Genomic DNA, 23,114 nt, shown 5'->3' with positions numbered 1-23,114 from the left:
TGACATGTTAGAAAATTCTCCCCAGAATGTACAGGGGGATGAGTCATAGGTTTCCTTTCTGTAAACTCTGCTGCCTTTGGGTCTAGTGGACTTGAGTACCACAGTGAAAGTTGGTGGGAATGGACATGGTATGGAAAGAGAGAGTACTGGTGACAGAAATGGAGTCATCATCTCCCTTGGAGCTATCCTAGAATGGAGCGTGTGAGCAAACTCCTTAGTGAGGCAAAGAGGCTGATTCAACAGGTATCCTGATGAAGAGGTGCTTTGTTTCTGATGAGCCTCATCTTAAAGGGGCTTTCCTTCAAGGATCCCTTTTGTAATCTCTCCATCCATAAAGGCATCATTTCATTCTGATGGTGTCAGCCACTGGAATTGGAATTGAGTGGACAGATACAGTCCTTGGACTCACATCCCTCAGAAACAATGTCAGTGATGGCTAGTGATACCCATGAATTGTTATGTGCAAGTGGAATGCACAGAATGAACAGTATGGTAAGATCCATAAATTTGTTTTGTGCTTTGGAACACCTAATCTACAGAGACTTGTAAGTTTGACTAATGTAATTCTGAAATAGTCCTACAGATCAGCAGGGTAGATACTGTTCTCGACACTTTGCAGAAACTACTCTAAAGCCCACCCACACTGCTAGGATGTTGCTGAGCCAACATTTAAAACCCAGGAATTCAAATCAAATTCAAGTTCAAGGTTCTGAGAGGTATTGCTGGACTGGGTAAGAGAAAGCCCATGCCTCAGGACGTCTCTGACATTGCCTGCTCTTTGTAACAGGAATGGTGTAGTGCCAGTAGAAGTTTGAGGAGAAGGAGATGTATGTGATAGCCTAGTGGCTAAAATCCTTGCCTAGCATGTGCAGGGATTCCATGTGGGTGCTAGTTTGTGTTCCGGTGCCCCAGCTTCCCAGCCAGCTCCCTGTTTGTAGCCTGGGAGTGCAGTTGTAGACAGCTCAAAGCCTTGGGACCCTGCACCCGTAAGGGGTGCCTGGCGGAAGCTACAGGATCCTAGCTTCAGATAAGTTCAGCTGCAGCCTTTGCAAACACTTGGGGAGTGAGCCAACAAACAGAAGATCTTCCTCTCTGTCTCTCCTCTCTGTGTATCTGGCTTTCCAATGAAAAATAAATAAATCTTAAAAAAAAATCACCAGAAGATTCCACTTAATTATCACATTTGCAACTTCTTGAGTAAGTTGAATTACCACAGGAAAGCACAGCACCTTCTGGAAACATTTCTCAAGCTGTATTACATCACCAGTGCTCCTGAGGCTATGGGGGTGATCCACTTGGGGAGGCCCAACCCTGAGCAGGGGAGAGCTCAGGCTTGTATCCCAGGAGGTGGCCATGAATAAAGCTGTCTGGCCATGGTGTGCTCAGAGGAGTGACCCACATCACATGCTGCACCTCTTAAGTCCATCCCACTTGTCACTGGCCTCCTCCAGAATTCAAATTAGCTCCAAGGGACTCAGAAGCCATCTCCGGTTTCTCTCAGCTCTGGACTGTACTGTGGCTTCCTGTTCACCACTCGCTTCCTCTCCCATCTCCATCCTGAAGTTCAGTTTCACAAGTCAAAGACGCTGTGGCAACTGGTGAAAAAGCTCATGGGTAAGAGACAGCAGCTCCCATGAGCAGCTCCAGACCAGCTGATTTAAGACAGAATGTTTGATAGTACCACAGTTCCTCAGATTTTTTTCTTCCCAGAGAACACAGGTGCCTTGGAGTGGGCCTTGCTGGCTGGAAAAAATGGAAAGATGGATACTTCTTCCGAGTGAAGGTTCAGTGAGCGTTCCTTATCTGTAGTCCAATCCCTTAATAGTGCCAGGGCCTGGGACAGGAGACTTGTGTAGTAGACCGAAGAGTATGATAACCACTTTTATGAACCCTATGTTTGAGGTTGGTGTACACTTATTTATCAAGAGGCTAAGCCTGTAGCTGCTCAGCATCAGCTGGCAGAAGCTGGCACTGGGAGCTAATTCTCTCAAGTCAAACCACAGAACCACCCGAAGAGTGCATAATCCGAGAGTGGGAGAGGCCTGGGAGGGAAATAGTGGGCTCCTCCCTCTTGGGTTACCACTCCCACGGGAGGGCATGAAAACTAGGACAGGGGCTGGGGTGACTAGACAGAGAAGCACCCAACAATATCCGTGAGGGCTGGATAGTTGAGCTGGTTAGATGGAAGTAAGCTTTAATACCCACTGACATGTACGAGAGCCAAATGGGATGTGGGACAGACTGGACTAGTCTGCTATACATACTGGCAAACCAGGGTAGGGGGTGGGCCTGGTGGGGGTTATTGTGGGTCGCTCTGACTAGGCTGCAGCCCACACTGGTTTATGTGAGGGCCGAGTATGTGCTGGGCAGAACCAGACTGGACTGCAACACTCATTGATTCCAGTGGAAGTCGGGCTGAAAACAGAACCAACCCAGCAATTGCAGCCACCAGCTGATCAGGGTGATGGACTGTGCTGGGCCCTGTACTTGCTAGTATATGCAAGAATCTGGTCTGGGAACACCTCAAAGTTTCTTTGGGGATCTCCCCAATCAAACTGCTCAACTCAGAACCCTAGCCAAGAAAAGATAGAAGAAAGAACAAGTCAGTCAACCACCTCAGCTATATGTTGGCAGTGAAAAACTGGGCAAGCAGAGACTCTGTGATGGACTATGTCAATCAGTGGATTCTTCAATGACCTCATCGTGCTTGGAGTGGAGAGATTGGTAGCAATTCATAACTGGTGAACTATCAAAGCACTTGAGCAAGAATCTCGGAGCATGCCCCACATCCAGTACCTGGGGTGGGTGGGAAACTGGGTGGGGCTTCTCCCTTAATATCCCCCTTTACCTCAGATACATGAAGGAAACAATATGGAAATAATAGTCTTACCCACTTTCCTATAGCCCTTGAACCTTTTTACCGTAATTAACTATGTAAAGATTGTCAAAAATATAATTAAAAAATGGAAAAAGTTAAAAAAAGAGGCTAAGCCTGGCCCTTAGGATCACGATTCCTTTACGAGGGATATTGAAGATTGAGTGCTTTCCACTAGGGAAGGCAGTGCTAGGCCACTGAAGCAGTGCCTAGTAGTAGAGTAGCCCTGGGATGAGAACCAGGGGTTAGGAAAGGATAGTCTCCCTCCAGTCAGCAAGGGTGGAGGACTTGAGGTCCACTACAAGCACCTGTGGGACTACAGCACATGGTTGGTGGGAAGCCAGAGGAGGTGATCAGAGTTCTAGGGTGTGTATACTTCAGGGGTAATGCCAAGGATTCTCTTTTGTTTACTCCCCAAGGATTCTCTTTTGTTTACTCTCCAAGGTTCACTCCCCAAGAATTCAAATTTGTGTATTTCTTTAAAAACAAAAAGGGTGCACCCACAGAATATTTCATCACCTGGTTCTCTCCCTAAATGCTTATGATAGCTGGTGCTGGGATAGGTGAAGCCAGGAGCCAAAAGCTCTTACCAGGGTCTCTCATGTGAGTGGTATGGGTACAAGTAATTGAGGACCTGCTGTCCTTCTGGGTGAATAAGCATGGAGCTGGATTGGGATATGGAATACAGCGGTCCCAAGTGATGGCCCACCCCACTGCACTATAGCACCCACAATGGGGTTTTAAGTAGTCTGAGGCTCAAAAGACAGATCAAGCTGAAGTCCCCTTTCCCCAACACACCACACCTGATGTCCCCTACTCTTGACGTCTCTCATAGACCCATCCTGGCACATCTGACGAACATAAAGGGTTCTCTTCTGTGCTCAGGCTCAGTCTAGGCTCACTGTCAAGCAGTGCCTCAGGCAAAGGCCAGCCCAACCATGGCCTGACATCCAGTTCCTGTAGGAAGCCAGTAAAAGTCCTTGTCCTTTGCTCTGTGCTGCATCCCCCAGACAGGAATTGGCCTTTTCCTGAGTTGAGCACCATCTGCTAAGGTACATTCTTCCATGGCTGTGCCTTGCCCCTAAGCCATGGGTTAGCAGATGTTTGAAGAAGGAACCAGATGTCCTTTTCTGTGACTGACAGGGTCACAGGTCCTACCCTTTCAGTGCTGGGACAGGGAAGCCCTGCAGCTCACCATTGCTGCACTGTGGGGGAGGGGCCCTCCTTGTTCAAATACCAGGGACAGTTCTGGGGAAAACATAAAGGAGGCTCAGATCTCTTGGCTGCACTGGGAAGGGATGCGACACTGACCAGTCTGTCATCCAACCCAGTCCATGCCAGCCCTTTGAGGAGCTTTTAGTGGAAATGAGCTCAGACCCACAATGCAGTTCTAGTCTCTCGCCTTCATCTTCATTTCTCTCCATCTTCATCTCTTGCAGTGGACTTTTTATCCTAACCCTCCTCCCAGTTCTAGCCCCACTCTTCCCCAACATTCCCCTCTCTCATGTCTTCAGCATTTGAATCCCACTTCCCTTGCACCTGTTCCTCTCATCTCCTGGGACTTGCAGGTAGAGGGAAGGAGCCAGGGAGGAATGAGGAGAGAGAGGGAGAAGGCCCCTGGCAGGATGGATGCTCAGCCCCTCCCCTCTGCTCCCTTCCTTCCCCTCCCCTCTGTGCATGGATTACCTGGCAAAGGCTGCAGACAGATGGTGACAGCAGCGGCTCTCAGGCTCCCCTCCTTGCCCTCTGCTAGCTGGGCTGCCTATCATTTGCTCTTTCTTTCTCTAAGTGAGAAGGGACAACGTGGGGTACTAGGTCTCTGCTGCTCCCCATGGACCCTGAAGAAGATTTCCAGAGACAGGAGCAGCACAAGTTGGAGAGTGAGGCCTGGGATAACCCTGCTTATAGCAACCCTTCTTCCCCACGTGGAACACTGAGCATCTGCACCATCACCAGTGTGGTGCCCCCACAACCCCAACCCATGAACCCTGAAACACCTAGGACCCTGATGTCCAGCTGTTGCCTGAGGGTCCATCGTGGCATCAGAGGTATGCATTGGGTGGAGGGGTTGTGGGAAAATCATGGGTGGAGGGTCTTAGTAAGAGGTGTTCCAAAGAAAACATGAAATCACTGGGGTTTGTGAGTTGCCTAGGTTAGAGCTGCCTGTCCCAGTGCTGAGGCCGTACTCGGGTCCAAAGGGGGAAACCTAGTGTGGTCATCTCTAAGGTGCCTAGAGGGGCACGTGGGTGCCAGGCTGAGTGAGGACATGGGCACAGTACTTCCCTACACTGTCCCCTCTGGCGCAGGTGCCTCCTTCCTGCCTCATTCTGTAGGATCCAAGGCACCCACCCTGCCTACCTCATGGAGTTGGAGAGTGCAGGCAAAGGTGTGGGCAGTGGGCAGATTCAGTCAAGGGGCAAGGCAATGGGCATGAGGAGCTCAGCTGGAAATGGGTACAGTCCCAGGGCAGAGCAGTGGGGGTGGCTGGGAGCAACACTGCTGTCAGGCATGCTGATCACTCTCCCAATGCCCCTTAGGACTTTGGGGAACGACCCTGACAGAGAACACAGCTGAGAACCGGGAGCTTTACATCAAGACCACCCTGCGGGAGCTGCTGGTGTACATCGTGTTCCTGGTGGACATCTGTCTCTGTGAGTAGCTTCTGCCTCCATGTCCCTGTGTCCTGGAGCTGTGTGCAGTGACTGTCTCTGCCTTCCTGCAGGCAACACTCATTTCTGCAAGCTATGGCCTGGGAACCTGATGCATCAGTCTTCAGACCCTACTCAATATCTCTCAGCTCCAGATCCTTGGTTTAAAAATAATTTGTCACTGTTTACAGTACAAGGAAAGCAGGTGGCAGATGGGAGGGTGGCCTATGGAAAGAGTGGAAGAACCATGATGTGGAATGCTGAAGTTGGCCCAGCAGGTGCTTTTAGGCCCAAAGAAGAGGGTAGAAGTTTTATACATGGCTAATTACTTCCTTATGAAGTTGCACAGGAAGTGAAGTTTGCCTCACTTATGAGGGTTGTGTTTGGCTGTGTGTATGGTATGCTGACTGAGGCTGCAGCAGGCCCACAGCTAAGGTGTCCCGCTCACTAGGGGCTCAGTGGCCCCAGCAGGCACTGGTCCTGTTAAGGGCATGGATCTATGCAGGAGGAAGCTGAAGCTCTGATCACATTAAGCAGATGCCATCAGCTTGTCACAGTGTGCACTCTCCAGGAAGGCGGGGCAGAAGGCACTTGTTTCTGCTGGGCTCTGTAGGGATTCTGTGAGGACCAAGGGGCCTTCTGGGTGTGTTATCACTGGTCTGTAGCACAGAGTGAAAGGGGACTTGCTTGTGAGGACCCAGGGCACATTTGTGTGTATCCTGAGGACCTCTTTGGTTCCTTGCAGCAAGTGACTGTCAGAGTTTATTGTTGACATTGACCTTTGTCTCCACCACCTGCCAGAAAGGTATGTTCCTTTCCTCTGTCAGCTCCTGTGACTGAAGCCCACAGGCAGGGCCTTTCTCCAGAGCAACATCAATGTCTGTGGTCCCAGATCAGCCTTTGGAACATGGCTGGGCAGTCTCCAGTTTACCAGAGTTACTGGGAATCTTGTCTGCCTCCCCTGGCTGTGGCTGGGAGGGGTGGAAGTTTGGGTTCTGGAAGCCCAGAAGTCCCATCCACTCATGTTCTCTGTTTTCAGAAGCCTCAGTACAGTGGTCAGTGGCAGGTCTTCCAGGACTTGCTGATGTTGGGCACAGACTCAGTCTGATCCCTGTGGAATCCTTGAAGGCCAAGCATGTCAGAGGCCCTTGGGTTTGGGGTGCAGATATGCAGAGTCACTGCTCTGCTGTCTCCCATGGTGCCCTGCCAGGGGCCAGGCAGCCCAGCCTGGGCAATGTCAGTGGGGACTTTACTGTCAGTGTGGAGTGTTCCATTTTACTACAGTTGAGCAGCTCTGTTCCCTTCCATTGCCAGGCCTCATGGGAGCATCTTAGATGACTGGCATGTGGGCCTTTCCCATCAGGGCTCAGCTTCTCGTTTGTAGAACCTCCCTGTTCTGTTGAGCACTGCCTTACCTGACTCTCTGCAGTGACTTTTCAACTGTTTGAGTGACGTAGCTCTCCTGTTTGTCCTTGGTCATTTGTCCTTCTAGTTAAAGAATTTTGATCTTCTCGCTAATTTGGTGACAATGATGTTCTTAGAGGTGGTGTTGAGTAGAGATGGCAGGCAGAGGCTCTGAACTTGTACAGATTTGCGTCCAGGCGTCATACTGTACCATTTACCAGCAAGGGACATTGAGCAAATTGTTCAACATCCTTGGGGTTTGGTTTCCTCAAGAAGATTGTGGGACATAGTATCCATGACGTCATTCACTGAGAGCCTGGCTTGTCCTAGAAACTCTTCTGCCTGCCTACTACCTCGGTTCCTGTCTCCAGCCCTGGAGTACACAATGCCAGGTACTGCTAGAAGTATTCCATGGGCATCTGACCAACACAGAATACTCCTGCTGTATCCAAACCTGGGGACCAATGAGGACAGACAGAGGAAGTGGTATCTCATTGGACAACTGAGAGATGAGGCGCATGTAGTTAGAGGAAGATAAAGAGAGGGGAGGTTTCTGAGAAGAGGGGAGGGCACTACCAAGGCTAGGGTGCTTGGACACAGTTTAATGAATGTGCATGTGTACAGGAGCAGAGAAACTGAGCAGCTGAGTGGGCACGGATGTGCAGGCCAGGTAAACAGGGGCAGGTCATGGTGTGCTGGATAAGGCATCGTACACAATTGACACTTTACCCTGAGGGCTCCAGGGAAATATCCAAAAGGCCATTTGCCTGGTAATAACATGACACATTTTAATACCTTCTGATTCTGGGGAGCAGATCAAAGTTGGACTTGAGTAAGTTGAGTGGGAAAGGTGACGGTTCCAATGCTACAAATCCAGCAGGGAGCTGGATGGGAAGTGGGACCATCGGGATTAGAACCGGTGCCCATATGGGATCCTAGCACTTTCAAGGTGAGGACTTTAGCCGCTAGACCACTGCACTGGGCCCCATAATCATTCTTATCAAAATAGATAATAGTTATTAGGAACCTAAAACAATCCATGATATCAAATATATTTATGTAATCTTGGAAAATTTCAAAACATTTTGAAATTTTCTTTTACATCTAGACTAGTTATTAAAAAAATATTTGAAAACTAAACCCATATATAAAGACTATATACATTGTGTCTGCAATTAATTATATGACTTTCTGGGAAAGGCCAGACTATGGAAAGAGTAAAAGTTGTTAGTGGTTGCCAACATGAGAGGTAAGAGGGATGAATAGGCAAAGCATGGAGGATTTGGAGAGCTGAAGGTGCCCCTCATAGCACTGGCTTATGTTACAAAACAGCAGAGGGAAGTTATGCATTTGCCTAACCCACAGAATGAACAACACCAACAGTGAGCCCAAAACTACACTATGGAAGTTGCATGATAAAGAGTGCCAGTGAAAGTCAATCGTATAACAAGTGTGGCACTCTAGTGTGTGATTTTATCAGTGGGAAGGCTGTAGCTATGAGGGTGTTAGGATAAAGGATATATGGGGAAGTTCTGCCTAAGTTTTGCTCTGAACCTGCAGTTGCTCAAAAAATATGTATTTTTTGTAAAAGTTCATTAACAGTACACTTTCATGACAATATTTAATCGTGCTTATTTCCAAATAGCTAAAAGAGAAAATCTTAAATATTCTTAACACAAAGAAATGATATACATGGGGTGTATATAATTGTTATTCAACTAGGCTTGATCATTTCACATGTATACATGTGATAAATCATGTTATAGCTCACAATTAATTATACATCATGTTGTTTGTCAAATAAGAATAAAAGTATATAACTCAATAAAAGTATCTGATAATTTGTGGCTGACTTCACATATAGAGATAGTATCACTTGAGCAGTATCTTTTAAAGAACTGCTGCCAGCATCATTATTAGTACTTTAACTAAGGCCCAGCACTGTAGCCTAGTGGCTGAAGTCCTCACCTTGTATGAGCCGAGATCCCATATGGATACTGGCCGGTTCATGTCGTGGTGGCCCTGCTTCCCACCCAACTGCCTGCTTGTGACCTGGTAAAGCAGTCAAGTATATCCCAAGGTCTTGGGACCTTGCACTTGCATGGGAGACCTGAAAGTCTCCTGGCTCCTGGTTCTTGGCTCCTGGCTTCAGGTCAGCTCAGCTCCAGCTGTTGCAGCCACTTGGGGAGTGAATCATAGAACAGAAGATCTTCCTTTCTTTCTCTCCTCCTCTCTGTATATCTGACTTTCCAATAAAAATTTTAAAATCTTAAAAGAAAAAAATGCTTGATCTCACTGACTACTCCTAGTACTTCTGTGAAAATGTTTCAATTCCATTTCACAATTCACAAAGAGATTAGATGTGGCAACAGTTTTGTCAAGTCTGCCAAGCAAGCAAGTAGAAGAAGCAGGTATACAGCCTAGCAACTATTTGCCGGACTCTGATTCTAAGACTTTTCTCTGCCAGGGACTCATGCAGCCTCTGTGTGCACAGGAACTACATGATTCATTAGCACCCGCCAACATTATAACAAGGATGGTCCCCTCCTCCCTTCATACCTGTGGAGTCTGGGGAGAATTCAACTGGATTGCTGATGTTCTTTCTTTTTTGTTGGTGTATTCAAAAGATGATATAAATAAAACACTGGAAGACATTTAAAAATGTAATTCCCTGCCACCCCAACAAAGACATTTCATTTACCAGTACTTACCATACATTTACATATTTTAACCTTTTAAATCCTTTGTATGTTCATCTATAATTGCATCACAAACACTTCCTTATGTTTCTAAGTAGGTTTATGTTTTTCATTTTAATTACAACAGTCACACAAAAATTTAACTGAAATATTTCTCTTGTGGTTTCAATATTTGTCTATTATAGATAAATGTATCTATACCTGCTGCTTAAAAAAAAAGACTAATTTCCTTGGGAATTTTAATGGAGATACATTGTTAGACCCCAAGATAGAAATCCCTCCTTAGTATTTGGCGGTGGTTGTCACTGTGCCTCTCTAGAGGATGAAACAGACTTCTGACATTAGTGATGTGAATCATACCAATTTTGTCACAACCTCACAAAACTGGATTTCCTCATTTCTCATTTTTAGAATCAAATAGATATAAAATGGTACAATTTCTTTTAGTGTGTCCTTGATTATTAGTAAGGAAAGATGGTTTTCTCCTATTTTAATTAGTGACGTGTTCTGACTTTGTGTAAATTGTATAAATGTAAATTAAGAGGGACATGGGAGAAGACAGAGTGCTTAGATCTTGGACCATTCACACTCTTGATGAGAGCCAGCCAGTGAGACTCTCAATGCGAGATCTGGTTTCCTGGGAGTGGAAAGAAGCACTGACATAGTTAGGCCTCAGCTGTGTGGCAGTGTAGCCTGGGGTGGGCCCACATTTCTTCCCCGCCCCCATGCTTTTTTCTGGGGATTTGTGAGCTTAGAAGCCAAAGCTGCTTGGCATCTCATCTGGCTGAAATAGAGATATCTTTTTTTTTTTCCATGCAGGTGACGTGGGTGGACCATCAATCTTTTCCTAATAATGATAGTCGTTTACACTTTTGCAAAGAGCTGGCAGACCTATCATCTTTGATCCTGACGGCAGTCCTGGAAGGGATAGATACTATTATTTCTCTTCCACAGACAAGAAGAATGTTCATGTTGTCATTATGAATCATTCAGGAGTGAGGATTAGTCATTCAGAACCATCCCTGGTGGGTGAAGTTGGCCCTGACCCAGCTACTACTCAGCAAAGAAAAGTGCTGGAGAAAGATCTTCCTGCTTCCCCTCCAGCCACCCCACACCATCATGTTATTTATGAAAGGGCTTCCAGCCCTTTGTCTTGTTGGAAGGATGGCTGTAGCCTTTTGTTGATGGAGAAAACATTGACCATCTTTGTGTTGAAACAGTGGCTGTTTGTTTTGGGAGACATCATTGTCATCTCAGAGGTGCACCTGGAGCTGGGCCTGTATAGGAGAGGCTGTGAGCCAGGGCAAGGCTCAGTCTGGTTGCCATAGAGTTGGTCGGTGCGGGCAGAGTCCCTCAGCCTTCGGTGATTCATGTCTACACATCCATTAAATGCTAACTGGATGCTCTTCATCCATCACTGGTTGCTATGAAATGCCTGCCTCTATTTATTCTGCTTTATTTTAGTGGATCTCGAGGGTCTGTCCATAGATTGTTGAAATCCTACATTTTCAGGAGAGGTTACAATGAGCTTAGAGATCTGAAAGAAGCTGTCTTTGTTGGTAGTAATTCTAGAACTATCAAGGAGTGGAACAGAAATGCATTGGAAGCTCACGAGATGTCTGCAGGTGAGCCCCTGTGTGGCTGTAATGAAGGTGCTTGGTCACATAGAGTCATGACTTTTGTGAAGACTCAGCGATAGAATAGAAAGAGCATGGGACCTAGAATAAGGTTTAAGTGAGGATGCTGATGGTTGTTAGCCATCCATCTTTGACATTATTGGTCAAGATCCTTACATTTCTCCATGACTTGGTTTCCTTCTCAAATGAGGATAAAGTTTGCCTTTATGAGTTTGTGCCTAGAATACAGTAGGCTCTCAGTAAATATCAGTTGCCATTGCACATTAAGGTATAAATTAGGAAAATACCTAAAGATATCTCAGTGTTCTGAATTGTTGTGGATGAGATCAGACTTGGGTGCTGTTGTGTTAAGCAGCCAGAGAAAGAGTAGGTATCCAGATGTTACAGTAGGAGTCTGAGTACTAGTTCCAAGCCTCACCAGATGAGTGAGCCTGAGCAAATCTCTGACACTCAGAATTTCATGATTTATAGGAAATTTTACTCAGAGATAGGATAGAATTATCAAACATGATAGTAGACATTATGTGAACAAGGTCTTTGAAAACTGTGAAATAAGGTACATAGGGAATTGAGTGTAATAATATTAATGTAGTATCTTAACTTATTGGTAAGTTTAGACATGTCCTCCATCCTGGACAGAGGTTCTAGCCCAAGATATAAGGATATCAGGCGACAGTTCTCAGTGCCGTGCTTCCTGCAGTCTCTGGCTTTCCTGAGACCCTTTCTGGAGTTTGTTACTCTCTCTCTTACCAGGAGCATATTTGTACAAGATTGTATTTTCTTCACATGCTTCAACTAAGCGACATGTTGCAACAGATTAAATGGCAGAAGCCAACATAAAAAGCAGCTGCCTTCTATTAAGACAGACGTTAAGGAGCTTTACAAATGTGAAAACAATGCTGCTTTTCTCATTAAAATTTTTTTGTGCTGTCTCAGGGAATGTAGGTTGTTCTAAAATATAAAAATACATTATTTGTGTTTACATGTATTATGTTATTTTTGAATAAACAAATTAATAAATATTTCTTCAGAGTTAATTTCTAATGAGATAATGAGGCACTGAGTCAGAGCTCGTCTAATTGGATAATTTCACAGCGTGGAGGAAAAGAAGAGATGAAGCGATCCCGGGCATTCACACATCCATTTGTTAGAACATTTTTAAAATCCTACCATGCGCTGGGCCCTCGGTCTGGTGCTAAGGACTTCAGAATACTTGAGAAACAACCTCAAGAGGGAGACCACCAGGTAAACCAACGGTGACAGGGCGAGGAGTATTGCAGGGAAAGCTGCCCCAGGAGCACAGTGAGATATGGGGGCAGAGTGGTCAGGGAGACCTGGCACTCTTGCAGGCCCAGGGACAGGAACCCACTCAAGTCTGAGAGGTCCAAACTCATTGCCAGGGAGGCCTGAAGGCATTGCCATTTGCCTGCTTGCTTGCTTATTTGTTTGCTTTAAGGGTGTTGGCTCAGCCCATGGAGGCAGGGGTCAGAGGAGGTGGCGTCAGCCAACCAAGCCAGCTGAGGCCTCAGGCCATGACTGTGTGAGAGCTTTGCCAGTCAGAGTCTCAGTGGGCAAGTAAAGGGAAAAAAAGGTCAAGCAGGATTTCTTTTCATTCCCTTGCAAAATAAAGAAAAATAAAACTGGGAATATCTTTATTAGATTTTTACCCAATGCGTAGCCCTTGTTTTCACAAACTCTAGTCACATAGCTGTCAGAGCCGCTCCCTGTACTCACTGTTGCAGTGAGGTACTTCGTGTCAGCCGTTTTCCAGACACACAGAAATGTATGTGAATCTTCCAATAGAAGCTCAGGGTGGTCACACTGGAAGGAGTTGTGTGGTCACGATGAGAGCCTTGGTGAGCTGCAAGGGCCACTGCTGGAGACAGAGCAGTATGGAAGCCCTCGTCCAGTGTGACGGCCAAGGGCAGCAGAGGCCATGCAGGAGGGTCTCTGGACGCACTCTGAAAGACAAATCCTACTTCAGAATAACAACAAGGAACCACCAGGGCAGCCCAGGGGCAGGAACGTGCTCCTTGCTGGAGCCTTCTGGGTCCTGGACCAGCTCTCCCAGCTCCTACTCCTTTCTCCTCCCTCTCCCATGTGCCCGTTTTGTTATCTTCTCACCTGCCTCTATGCATACCTTTGCACTTCTCTTCCTCTCTGATCCCTGTCTTCCTGTTCCCTGCTGAAAAACATGTTTTCCACTCTTTGTTCTTGAGCGCCAGGAAAGTCTGCAATGTCTCAGGAAGATCATGGCCTTCCACATGACATCGTTTCTGTTTAAATTGTTTAAACATCAGCCAATGCATTCATTGCTTGTTTGCTTTCCCTGTGAGTGGGACCATTTAAGAGCCTCTTCTTTTGTATGGAATAAGTCTTAGATTTAAGGAGACGATGCACTTCTCTGGGGTCACCAAAGCTGTCTTCACAGAGTTTTCTGGGATGACCCTTAATTTCCAATACTTTGTGAATCCATCATAGATGATGCTACCCTTCACAGACCCAGTAACTTCAGAAAGAATCAATTCTTGGCTTTTGGGGAAACATGTGGTTTGGTTTTGGTATTGATTATCCTGTTACTGTCACAGGGACTTACAGCCTTGGAATGCAAACTTACAGGTAAACTCAAGGTTTCTATTAGTGAAATCATTCATTTTCAACTCTGTTAACTTAGTCACCTTCCCTTTACCATTTATTAAGATGTTGTATGAAATGGTGGCACTGGAATTGGCATGAGCCCTGTAGGTTTTCCCTGATTCCTTCTGAGTCCACATTGTTGAAGACTCCAGCTGTTAACAGCAGGGGCTCTTCCTCTGATGCTTCCTCTGGTTCTAGTATTAAATATATTTTTGGGCTCAAGGCACAGCGCAATGGCTCAATGGCTAAATCCTCACCTTGCAAGCACCAGGATCCCATATGGGTTCTAGTTCTTGTCCCAACAACTCCATTTCTCATCCAGCTCCTTGCTTATGGCCTGGGAAATCAGTACAGCATAGCCTAAAATCTTGGGATGCTACATCTGCATGGGAGACCTGGAAGGAGCTCCTGGCTCCTGGCTTTGATTCAGCTCAGTTCTGGCCATTGCAGCCATTTGGGGAGTGAACCAGTGGATGGAGCATCTTTCTTTGTCTCCTTTCTGTCAATCTGATCTGCCTTTCCAATGAAGATAAATCTTTGAAATATATATATATATAATCTAAAAAGAGGGAAAAGTAGTTCTTTGGGCCTCAGCTCTATACCATTTTTTTGTGACTTTAGTTTTTTCTTTTTCTTCTTTTTTTAAAAGGTATATACATTTGTTTATTTGAAAGTCAATAGTTCAGGGTAGAGAGAGAGAGGGGAAAAAACAGATCTTCCAAGACAGATATTCCATCCACTGCTTCACTCCCTAAATGGTCACAACTGCCAGAGTAGGGCCAATCCCAAACCAGGAACTTCTTCCTGATATCCTATGTTGGAAAAGAGGCCCAAACACTTGAGTCATTTTCTGCTGCTTTGCTATGATTGTTAGCACAGAGCTAGACATAAAGTGGAGCCGCCAGGACTTGAGCTGGTACCCATATGGAATGCCAACATTGCAGGTAGTGGCTTTACATCCTATACGACAACGTGACTCCAAATGGCTTTAGTTTTCCTAAGATAATAATTTTCTGAATGATTTTGGCAAAACAGTGCAAGGAAACAGTAAAAGTAAGCACAAGTCTTCTTCTGTAGCCTTCTGTGGGATCACGTGTAACCACTGCTGACTCATTAGCTAAATAAAAGCCAATATCAAGACCAGGCTCCTAGATTTTACTCCATGTGGTGTCCTTCAGCCCTCTTGTTTGCTACCAAAGACAGGATGACGGGACTTTTACATACTTCTTATGACACAGACTGAAGTTCATGCTATCGTGGGGTTTCCAGACAGCACACACATAATTCTGTGGAGTGTGGGGACAGATATTTTTTAGCATGACTCTGAGATGGATCATCCATTTGATGAAAGACTTTTGCTCTCTGCCTACCTTAATAAATTGAAGCTGTTCTGAAACTATGTAAGGATTAGCACTCAGAATGAGTGTTCATCCTAGTTATTAAGATCTTCGTGTTCCTGACCCTGAAGACTCCCAGATCCTCACCAAGGACTATCAGTACGATCACCGAGGACAACATCCCTACTGCCAAGGAGACCACGAGGAAATGGAGTGCCTTCAGAGGCCAAGAACTCTGAGGTCACCCGCCCCCATTTGGATCTACCACATGGGATGGAAGAAGCCCAAATCCTGCCTTGCAGGATCCAAGGTCATTGGAACGACAACCAGAAGCACTGAGCGGTCCGCAGAAACAGAAGAACAATAAACTTCCTTCGGGAGTAGGGAGAGCAGCTTTCTCTGATCCTTGCTTGGTTCCAACTTTGGGTCCCCACCCTCTCTTGTAATGACCATCAGAATCGCTCCAGAAACCCCTCAAAACAAACAAACAAACAAGCAAACAAAACTAGAATAGATAGAGAAAAAGGAAAGCTTAGAAACAGGAAACGGTCAGCGGGGATGCACTTATAACTCACTGAGTGGGACACAAAGATTAGCCACTCCTCACTGGGGTATTGAAGATTTCTCTGCACACCCCTCCTAAAAATGGTCACCTGAACTGTCAATATATGTCCTGATAGAATTATAGAGTTAGACTACCCGAAAAACAGCCAGGTTCAGCGAAATCATGCTTCAATGCTATAAACTGCTAAATACTAAAATTAAAATAGACATGAGACAGCTGAATGGCAATCTATGGCCATTTTAAGGTGTATAGAACACAGCTGAATATAAACCAAAGTTGAAATGTCTATGAAGAAGCCACAGGTTGTGGTTGAGAACCTGCATTTTCCTATCAACATATTGGTTAACCAATACCATGTCAATTAATGCCACAATGTTGTAAATATTATGTTGGGGCTTTTAGTTGATTGGGATGATACTCTGCCGGCTCTGCCTTCAGACCAGAGATGGTCTCACCAAGAAACCATTGAACTTACCAGGACAATAAGATGCTGGACTTTATGCTTGGTAAATACCTCCAATGAAAGAATGTCAACTGAATTTGAACTATGGTAATGCAACAAGGTGGAGCAATCCACCATGGAGGGAGGGTTTGGGGAGGGGCGGGGGGAATCCCAGAGCATATAAAAATGTGTCACATAATGCAATGTAATTAATAATAATAAAAAAAGATCTTCATGTTCTATACCAGAATAAATGATTCAGTTCTCACCTCTGGCTCCTGACTGCAGCCTCCTTCCAGTGCAGACTATTGGAGGCAGGGTTGATAGCTCAAGTAATTAAGTTTCTGCCACTTTTTTAGAGACCTGTGTTGCATTCCTGGCTCCTGGCTTCAGCCCAGCCATTATAGGTACCAGGTAATGGGAACATATGCTCTCTGTGTCTCTGCTTTTCAAATAAATAAAAGAAAATGCTAAAAAGAATTCAGAAATTAGCAGCTATCACATAAAGCTGCATTTATTCTACAAGAATTGCTTGCTACTCTCTGCTTTGTCTCTGGGTTTAGAATTGAATAGAACAGGGACTTGGCAGCGTGGCCTAGTGGCTAAGGTCCTCGCCTTGATCCCATATGGCCACTGGTTCTAATCCCGGCAGCTCCACTTCCTCTCTATCTCTCCTCCTCTCAGTATATCTGACTTTGTAATGAAAATAAAATAAATCTTAAAAAAAAAAAAAGAATTGAATAGAACAGCAAGTTCCAGCCGCTAATCACAGAGTGTCTTTGTGCTCTGGTCCTTGGTCCCATCTCCAAGTGTCCAGATATCTAATTTCAGTGCATCTACTGATTTTGCTACATTAATTCAGCATGCACAAGTATTTATGGATCTGTTCCTGCTATGTTAAGATCTCAGGGTTACTAAAAACTTTGGAGAGATCACTAACCAGTTCTTGGATTCATTTTCCATATTCTGGCCTGTTCACCCTCATTTTGATTCAGTGTCCTTTAAGAGCAATTCATAGTCATTCTTGGATTCTGAACATGATTTCTCAAAGCAAAAGCAGCCACATTGTCTAGAATTTCAGTATTCTAAGCCTAAACTCTAGAAATCTTGATAATGCTCAGAGACTTTGTGACTGGGGCAGATGTGAGTGGTCAAGTTCTCTCAGCTGCAATTTCTTTTTTGTGTGTGTTCATTCTTTTTAAAATCTTTTATTATTGTTATTATCATCATTTTATGATACAGTTCCATAGGCCCCTGGGATTTCCTTTATTCCCTCCCCAACGTCCCCCAACAAGTTCCCCTATATCATTACTAAAGTATCACACACAGTCATATGTCCATTATTGTGGGTATGGACAATGGCAGAGAATCCATCATCCTATTGTCATATAGTAAACAGTTTCATTGGGAGTCCATCTTTAGCCTGGAAGTAGAGAGATGCATACCGTATTGCATCCTCATATCTGGATATGTTAGTCTCCATTTCACAGTTACTGTACATCCCCTTAAATGAAAAGCCACCATACAAAATGAACAACAGGAAGAAAAAAGAAATTAACAACACCATGAAGTTAAATAACATGCTACTGAATGACTAATGTGTCACTGAAGAAATGAAAAAGAAAATCAAGAACCTTCTTGAAGAAAATGATGCCACTATGTGATCTATGAGTCATTGAAGAATTTAATCTAAAGAAAGTATTTTGAAGAGATAAAACTAACAAAAAAATCAAAATCCGTGAGATATAGTTTCCGCTGACTTTTGTTGGTGAAATGTGTCTCCTGTAGTTAACAAATAGATGGGTTTTGTTTTTAAATCCATTCTACTAATCTATGACATTTGATTGAGCTTAAGCAATTTACTTTCAGGGTTAATATGTATGGGTGGTAATTTGATCCTGTCATTTTAGCAATGGGTTGTTCATTGATTTAGTCTTCTGTTGTCATTTTACTGGGATGTTCTTCGCATTTGCCTTTGGTTTTGGTGGGTGCTATTCCTCTTCTCTGTCAAGAGAACATCTTTAAGTATCCTTTGTAGGTCAGGTTTGAAAGAGGCAAATTCTTTTAACTTTTCTTTGCTGTGGGAGCATTTTATTTCATTTTCAAAGACAAAAGAAAGCTTTGCTGGATATGTTATCCTGGGCTGACAATTTTTTTCTTTTAGAATCTGGAATATGTCGCTCCATTCTTTTCTGGCCTGCAGAGTTTCCAGTGAAAGGTCTCCTGTGAGTTTAATTGACATTCCTTTATATGTCAATTGATTTTTTTTTTTCACATGCACATTTAAGGATCTTTTGCTTGTGTTCAATTGAAGAGAGTTTGATTATCATGTGTCATGGTGAAGATCATTTTTGGTCAACCCCGTTGGGAGTTCTGTGCCCCTCCTGGATGTTGTTTCTCAATTCTTTCTCCAGACTAGGAAAATTTTCCCTTATTATTTCATTGAATACACCTTTAATCCCAGCTTCTCTTTCTGCACTTTCTGGGACTCCCATAACTCTTATATTAGGCCTCTTAATAGTGTCTTTCAATTCTTGGGTAGTTTTTTTGGCCTGACCGAGCTCTGCTTCCAGCTTTTTGTTTGTTTCCCCCTGGTGACAGGAAATATCTTCCAATTCTAAGATTCTTTCTTCTGCTTATTTCATTCTATTTTGAAAACTCTCCACTGTACTTTTAATTTGCTCCACTGTATTCCTCATTTGATTCATTTCCTGTGTGACATATTCCTTAAATTCCCTGAACGCCAGCTTTATGTGCTTCTAGTTGTTGATAAGAAAGCTTTATAGCAAGTGTTTTGAATTCTGTATGACCCATTTTCTCAATGTCTTCCTCAGTTAACTCTGAGATTAGGAAAGGATTTTGCTCCTTTTCCGTAATATTCATTTTTTTAAAGATTTATTTTATTTTTATTGCAAAGTCAGATATACAGAGAGGAGGAGAGACAGAGAGGAAGGTCTTCTGTCCGATGGTTCACTCCCCAAGTGAGCACAACAGCCGGTACTGTGCCGGTCTGAAGCCAGGAGCTCTTCCAGGTCTCCCACGCAGGTACAGGGTCCCAAGGCTTTGGGCCATCCTGAACTGCTTTCCCAGGCCACAAGCAGGGAGCTGGATGGGAATCAGGGCTGTTGGGATTAGAACCGGCACCCATATGGGATCCCGGGGCATTCAAGGCGAGGACTTTAGCCACTAGGCCACATCGCTGGGCCCAATAATATTCATTTTGCCTTTGTCTCTTCTTTTGCTCTTGGTCATTGTACTTCTGGTTATCCGATTCTTCTTGGGGCAGATTTCTAAGCTGTTTCTCCCACAGGACTACAGTTCGATTTTATTTATTGCAGTTGGTACATGGTTCTTTGTTTGCAGTCACATGTGCCACTCCTTCCAGCAAGTTCCAAGTCTGGGTTCTTATGTTAGATTTCCACCAATGTCTCTGTAGCCCCAACTCCTAGCTCACCACTCTCCACCTCCTGTGACACTGCTGAGGCTGCATCCCATCTCTCCAAGTTCTTATCAGTTAGTGGAGGGCAGGAATTGTGTTCCTGCCCAAGGAGACTGCTTGACAACAAAGAGTGGCCATTTAAAAATGGTATTTAGAAGCCAAGAAGGAGCTTGGTAGCATTTGCTGACCTAAAGGACTTTCACCTAAAAAGAACACGTGAACTGCTGACGTCTTCTTATTGCACTGAACTGGGAAAGTCTGCCAGCAGTTCAAAAGACATGGCAAGAATATTCTGTCTGTACTGTAAACATAGAAACAGATAAAATCAGGTTATTGCCCAAGCTCATGATGATGATGATTAATAATAATTATTATGTCAGATCTCTCTAATAACTGTATTCATATCCTACCTATATCTAAAAGGGATCTGGGCCAGCTTACATGAGAAAAAGCACAAATATAATAAACTATAGTCCATTTGAATTATAATGAAAAGACTTAGCAAATGTACTGGGAAAAGATATGAGAGGGAGATAACATGTATGAGAAGACTTAAGAGAAACCATTCCTGCAAAAAAGAGCCAAGTCTGAGGTTCCTGGCTGCCACAGTGAAGGAAAAAAACTAGCTTCAGCCTTTGCTGCTTTGGGGAGTGAACCAGGGGATGGAAGATCCATGTGTTTCTTCTTGTCTCATTAACTGTGCCCTTTCAAGTAAATATAAATAAATCTTCAAGAGAATTGAATATACTTTCCATTGGACTTTCTCTTATGTTTGCTTCCTTTACTCCTTATTAAATAATCATTATGAAAAATATATATCTTCCTAACCCTAAAATTATATACATATGTAGTATTTATTTATATAATATATGTGATATAGGAAGAGAGATACATAATAGATGCATATACCTGTGTGGGTGTGCAGATGTTTGTTTTAAGTTTTTTTAAATAATTTTTTTTACAATGATTACATGGTTCATCAAGGTGGGAAGGATCAAGATTAAGGGAAAAGTGGGTCAACTTGTTTCCAAATTTGCTATTTCTTTAAGTTTTTCAAGAGCTCTGTATTTATGGAGAAATAAAGCTTGGAGACCTTTGAGGAATTAATGATTGGCATGTTTCTCAACTATTATCATCAGTTATTGTGTCAGTAAGCTCCCTTTAATATAAGAATGTTTTTAACTAATGTTGATAGGCATCATTTTATGTAAGATTTATTTGTTGCTTTTGTTTGATAGATTTTACAGAAAGGAGAGATGCAGAGAGAGGTCTTCCATCCATGGTTCACTCCCCAAATGGCCACAATGGTCAGAGCTGAGCTATTCTGAAGCCAGGATACAGGAGCTTTTCCCCAATCTCCCACGCAGATGTAGGGGCCCAAAGCCTTGGGCTATCCTCCACTGCTTTTCCAGGCCACAAGCAGAGAACTGGATCAGGAAATGGAGCAGCCAGGACTTCAACTGGTGGATATGGCATCTTTTTAAGACACCAATCTTGGGGTTGGCTTAGTGGCATAGCAGGTAAAGCCACTGCCTATGATGCTGGCATCCTAGGTGAACACTGGTTCAAGTCCCAGCTGTTCCACTTCTGATCCAACTTCATGCTAATGGCCTGGGGAAAGCAGGAGAAGATGGCCCAAGTGTTTGGGACCCTGTACCTATGTGGAGAACCTGGATGTACTCTGGTTTTGTCCTATCCCTGTGTCCAGTCCAGCAGGACAGTCAACGGGGGTTGCAACCACCTAGGAGAGAATGACTGGACAAGAGACACAAAGAATGGACAGCAAGACAGTAGGTCTGATCAAGCTGTCAGTTTATTGATTTCAACTGAGGCTTTTTATATTTTTCAGTATCTAAGACTCAGGGAGGGGAGGAGAAACTGGGACACAAGCCATGGTCTCAAGATCTATTGTTCTTGAGCAGTTACCATATCAACAATAGTAACCACTATATTAATAATAGTGTAGGTACAAGATGTTGGCAGGTACAGCATAAATCACATTCTGAAACAGTTGTTAGAAACAATTAAAGCTAAGCGTGTGATTAGTTCCATAGCCTCTTTCCCAAGCATCTGGCCAACCGGGGGTTTTCCACTGTCCCATAGGTCTATATTCAAAATGGCTTCAGTGTGGCTATAGTACATGGCTCCTGACATCCCTGTGTGACCATTGTGACCATATGGGAAATAAACCAGTAGATGAAAGATCTCTGTTTCACCCTCTCTCTGACTCTTCCATGAGGTGAAGTGGATGTTTGTGGAATGGTCCATTTCACAATGGAAAGTTCTAGTGGTTAGGAAAGGCTGCCTGTTATGGAGCTTAGGTTTGCCACCCTGTGCCTTCTCACCCCTGAATGCAGTCCTCCTTTAGAGCAGTCCAGAACCAGACGACTGTGCAGGCAGATTTGCGTTTGAATCTTGATTCCATTTGTTATTTACCTTGGGTAAGTTACTTCAACTCTCTGAGACTGGAAAATGGAGACAATTACAACAGTTACCACATAGGGCCATGGTGAGATTACGTGAAACAGGCTTGTCAAGCCCTTGGCACAGGGCATACTTGGCATTTGGCGCAGTGTTTAGAGGTAATGAGCAGCTGTTCTGGCCATTTCCTCCTGAGGTAAATAAGGGTGGTGATGAGATGGATATGTTAAGTCCCTGCTAGATTCAAAAGTCTCAAAACTAGGTATTTCAGTTAGGCAAGCTGACTCTTCCTAGTGAAGTACAACTGGGATCCTTATTACTTGACTGGAAAATAATGAGTAGGAGAGCAGGAAAGACACAAAGAAGGATGAAGTTGTTTTTAATCTCCTTCCAGCACAATCACTTGAGGGGGTGTGATCCCTTATTATGAGAATGGTGGTTCAGGTAGGCAATGTAGTCAGTGATTTTTCCCTGGGGTGGAAAAGAAGTGTTCGAAGTGATATGTGTGGTTTGTAAAGCTCTCTCAGGCCCAGGGAGCTCCTGAGCGCCCTTCTTTCTTTTCCACTCCCAGTCTTGAGACTCATTGACAACCCTGGGAATTCCACTGCCTCTCTGATACCTCCAGGAAAGGGAAGTGGTATTGATTGTCTGCTTGCAACAGGACAAAGCAGTGGTTCTCTAAGTGTGGTCCTAGGACCAGAGGCACCAGTATTATTCCAGAACTTAAAATGTTGACCCCACCCAAACCTACAGCGAACTGTGTTCTAGCAAGCGTTCCAGATCCTGTTCCTTGTTAGAGTTTGTCGGTGGGTGAAGGGAAGGGGGGAACAGCTGGAATCATCACCCCACCTAGCAACACTGGGTTCCCTCTGCCCTGCTGCTGATTTTAGAGTGCTGCAGGCTACAGACCTGATGCCCATCTGATGTTAGGAGATCGAGTTCTGCCAGTTCTTTTTCCATCCTCACCAAGGGAGGACCAGCCAACTTTACTTACGCATTAACCCAGCAGA

At 44.4% G+C, this 23,114-nt stretch overlaps 1 protein-coding gene across 1 annotated transcript in view; it reads left to right on the top strand.

Moving 5' to 3' along the window:
• Nucleotides 1–342: 342 nt before the first annotated feature.
• Nucleotides 343–23,114, top strand: part of PKD2L1 (polycystin 2 like 1, transient receptor potential cation channel) — a 39,042-nt gene continuing 16,270 nt past the window's right edge. Inside the window, exons 1-3 of the mRNA XM_004580243.2 lie at nt 343–492; nt 4,665–4,923; nt 5,413–5,526. Of these exons, the coding sequence (XP_004580300.2) occupies nt 4,707–4,923; nt 5,413–5,526 (331 nt within the window). The 5' untranslated portion in view covers nt 343–492; nt 4,665–4,706. The remainder of the gene's footprint in view (nt 493–4,664; nt 4,924–5,412; nt 5,527–23,114) is intronic.

Source organism: Ochotona princeps, chromosome 13 (assembly GCF_030435755.1).
Source record: "Ochotona princeps isolate mOchPri1 chromosome 13, mOchPri1.hap1, whole genome shotgun sequence".
In the NCBI taxonomy this organism is placed as follows: Eukaryota; Metazoa; Chordata; class Mammalia; order Lagomorpha; family Ochotonidae; genus Ochotona; species Ochotona princeps.
The sequence above is the reverse complement of the archived record's forward strand: the minus strand, read 5'-3'. Positions and strand labels throughout refer to the sequence as shown.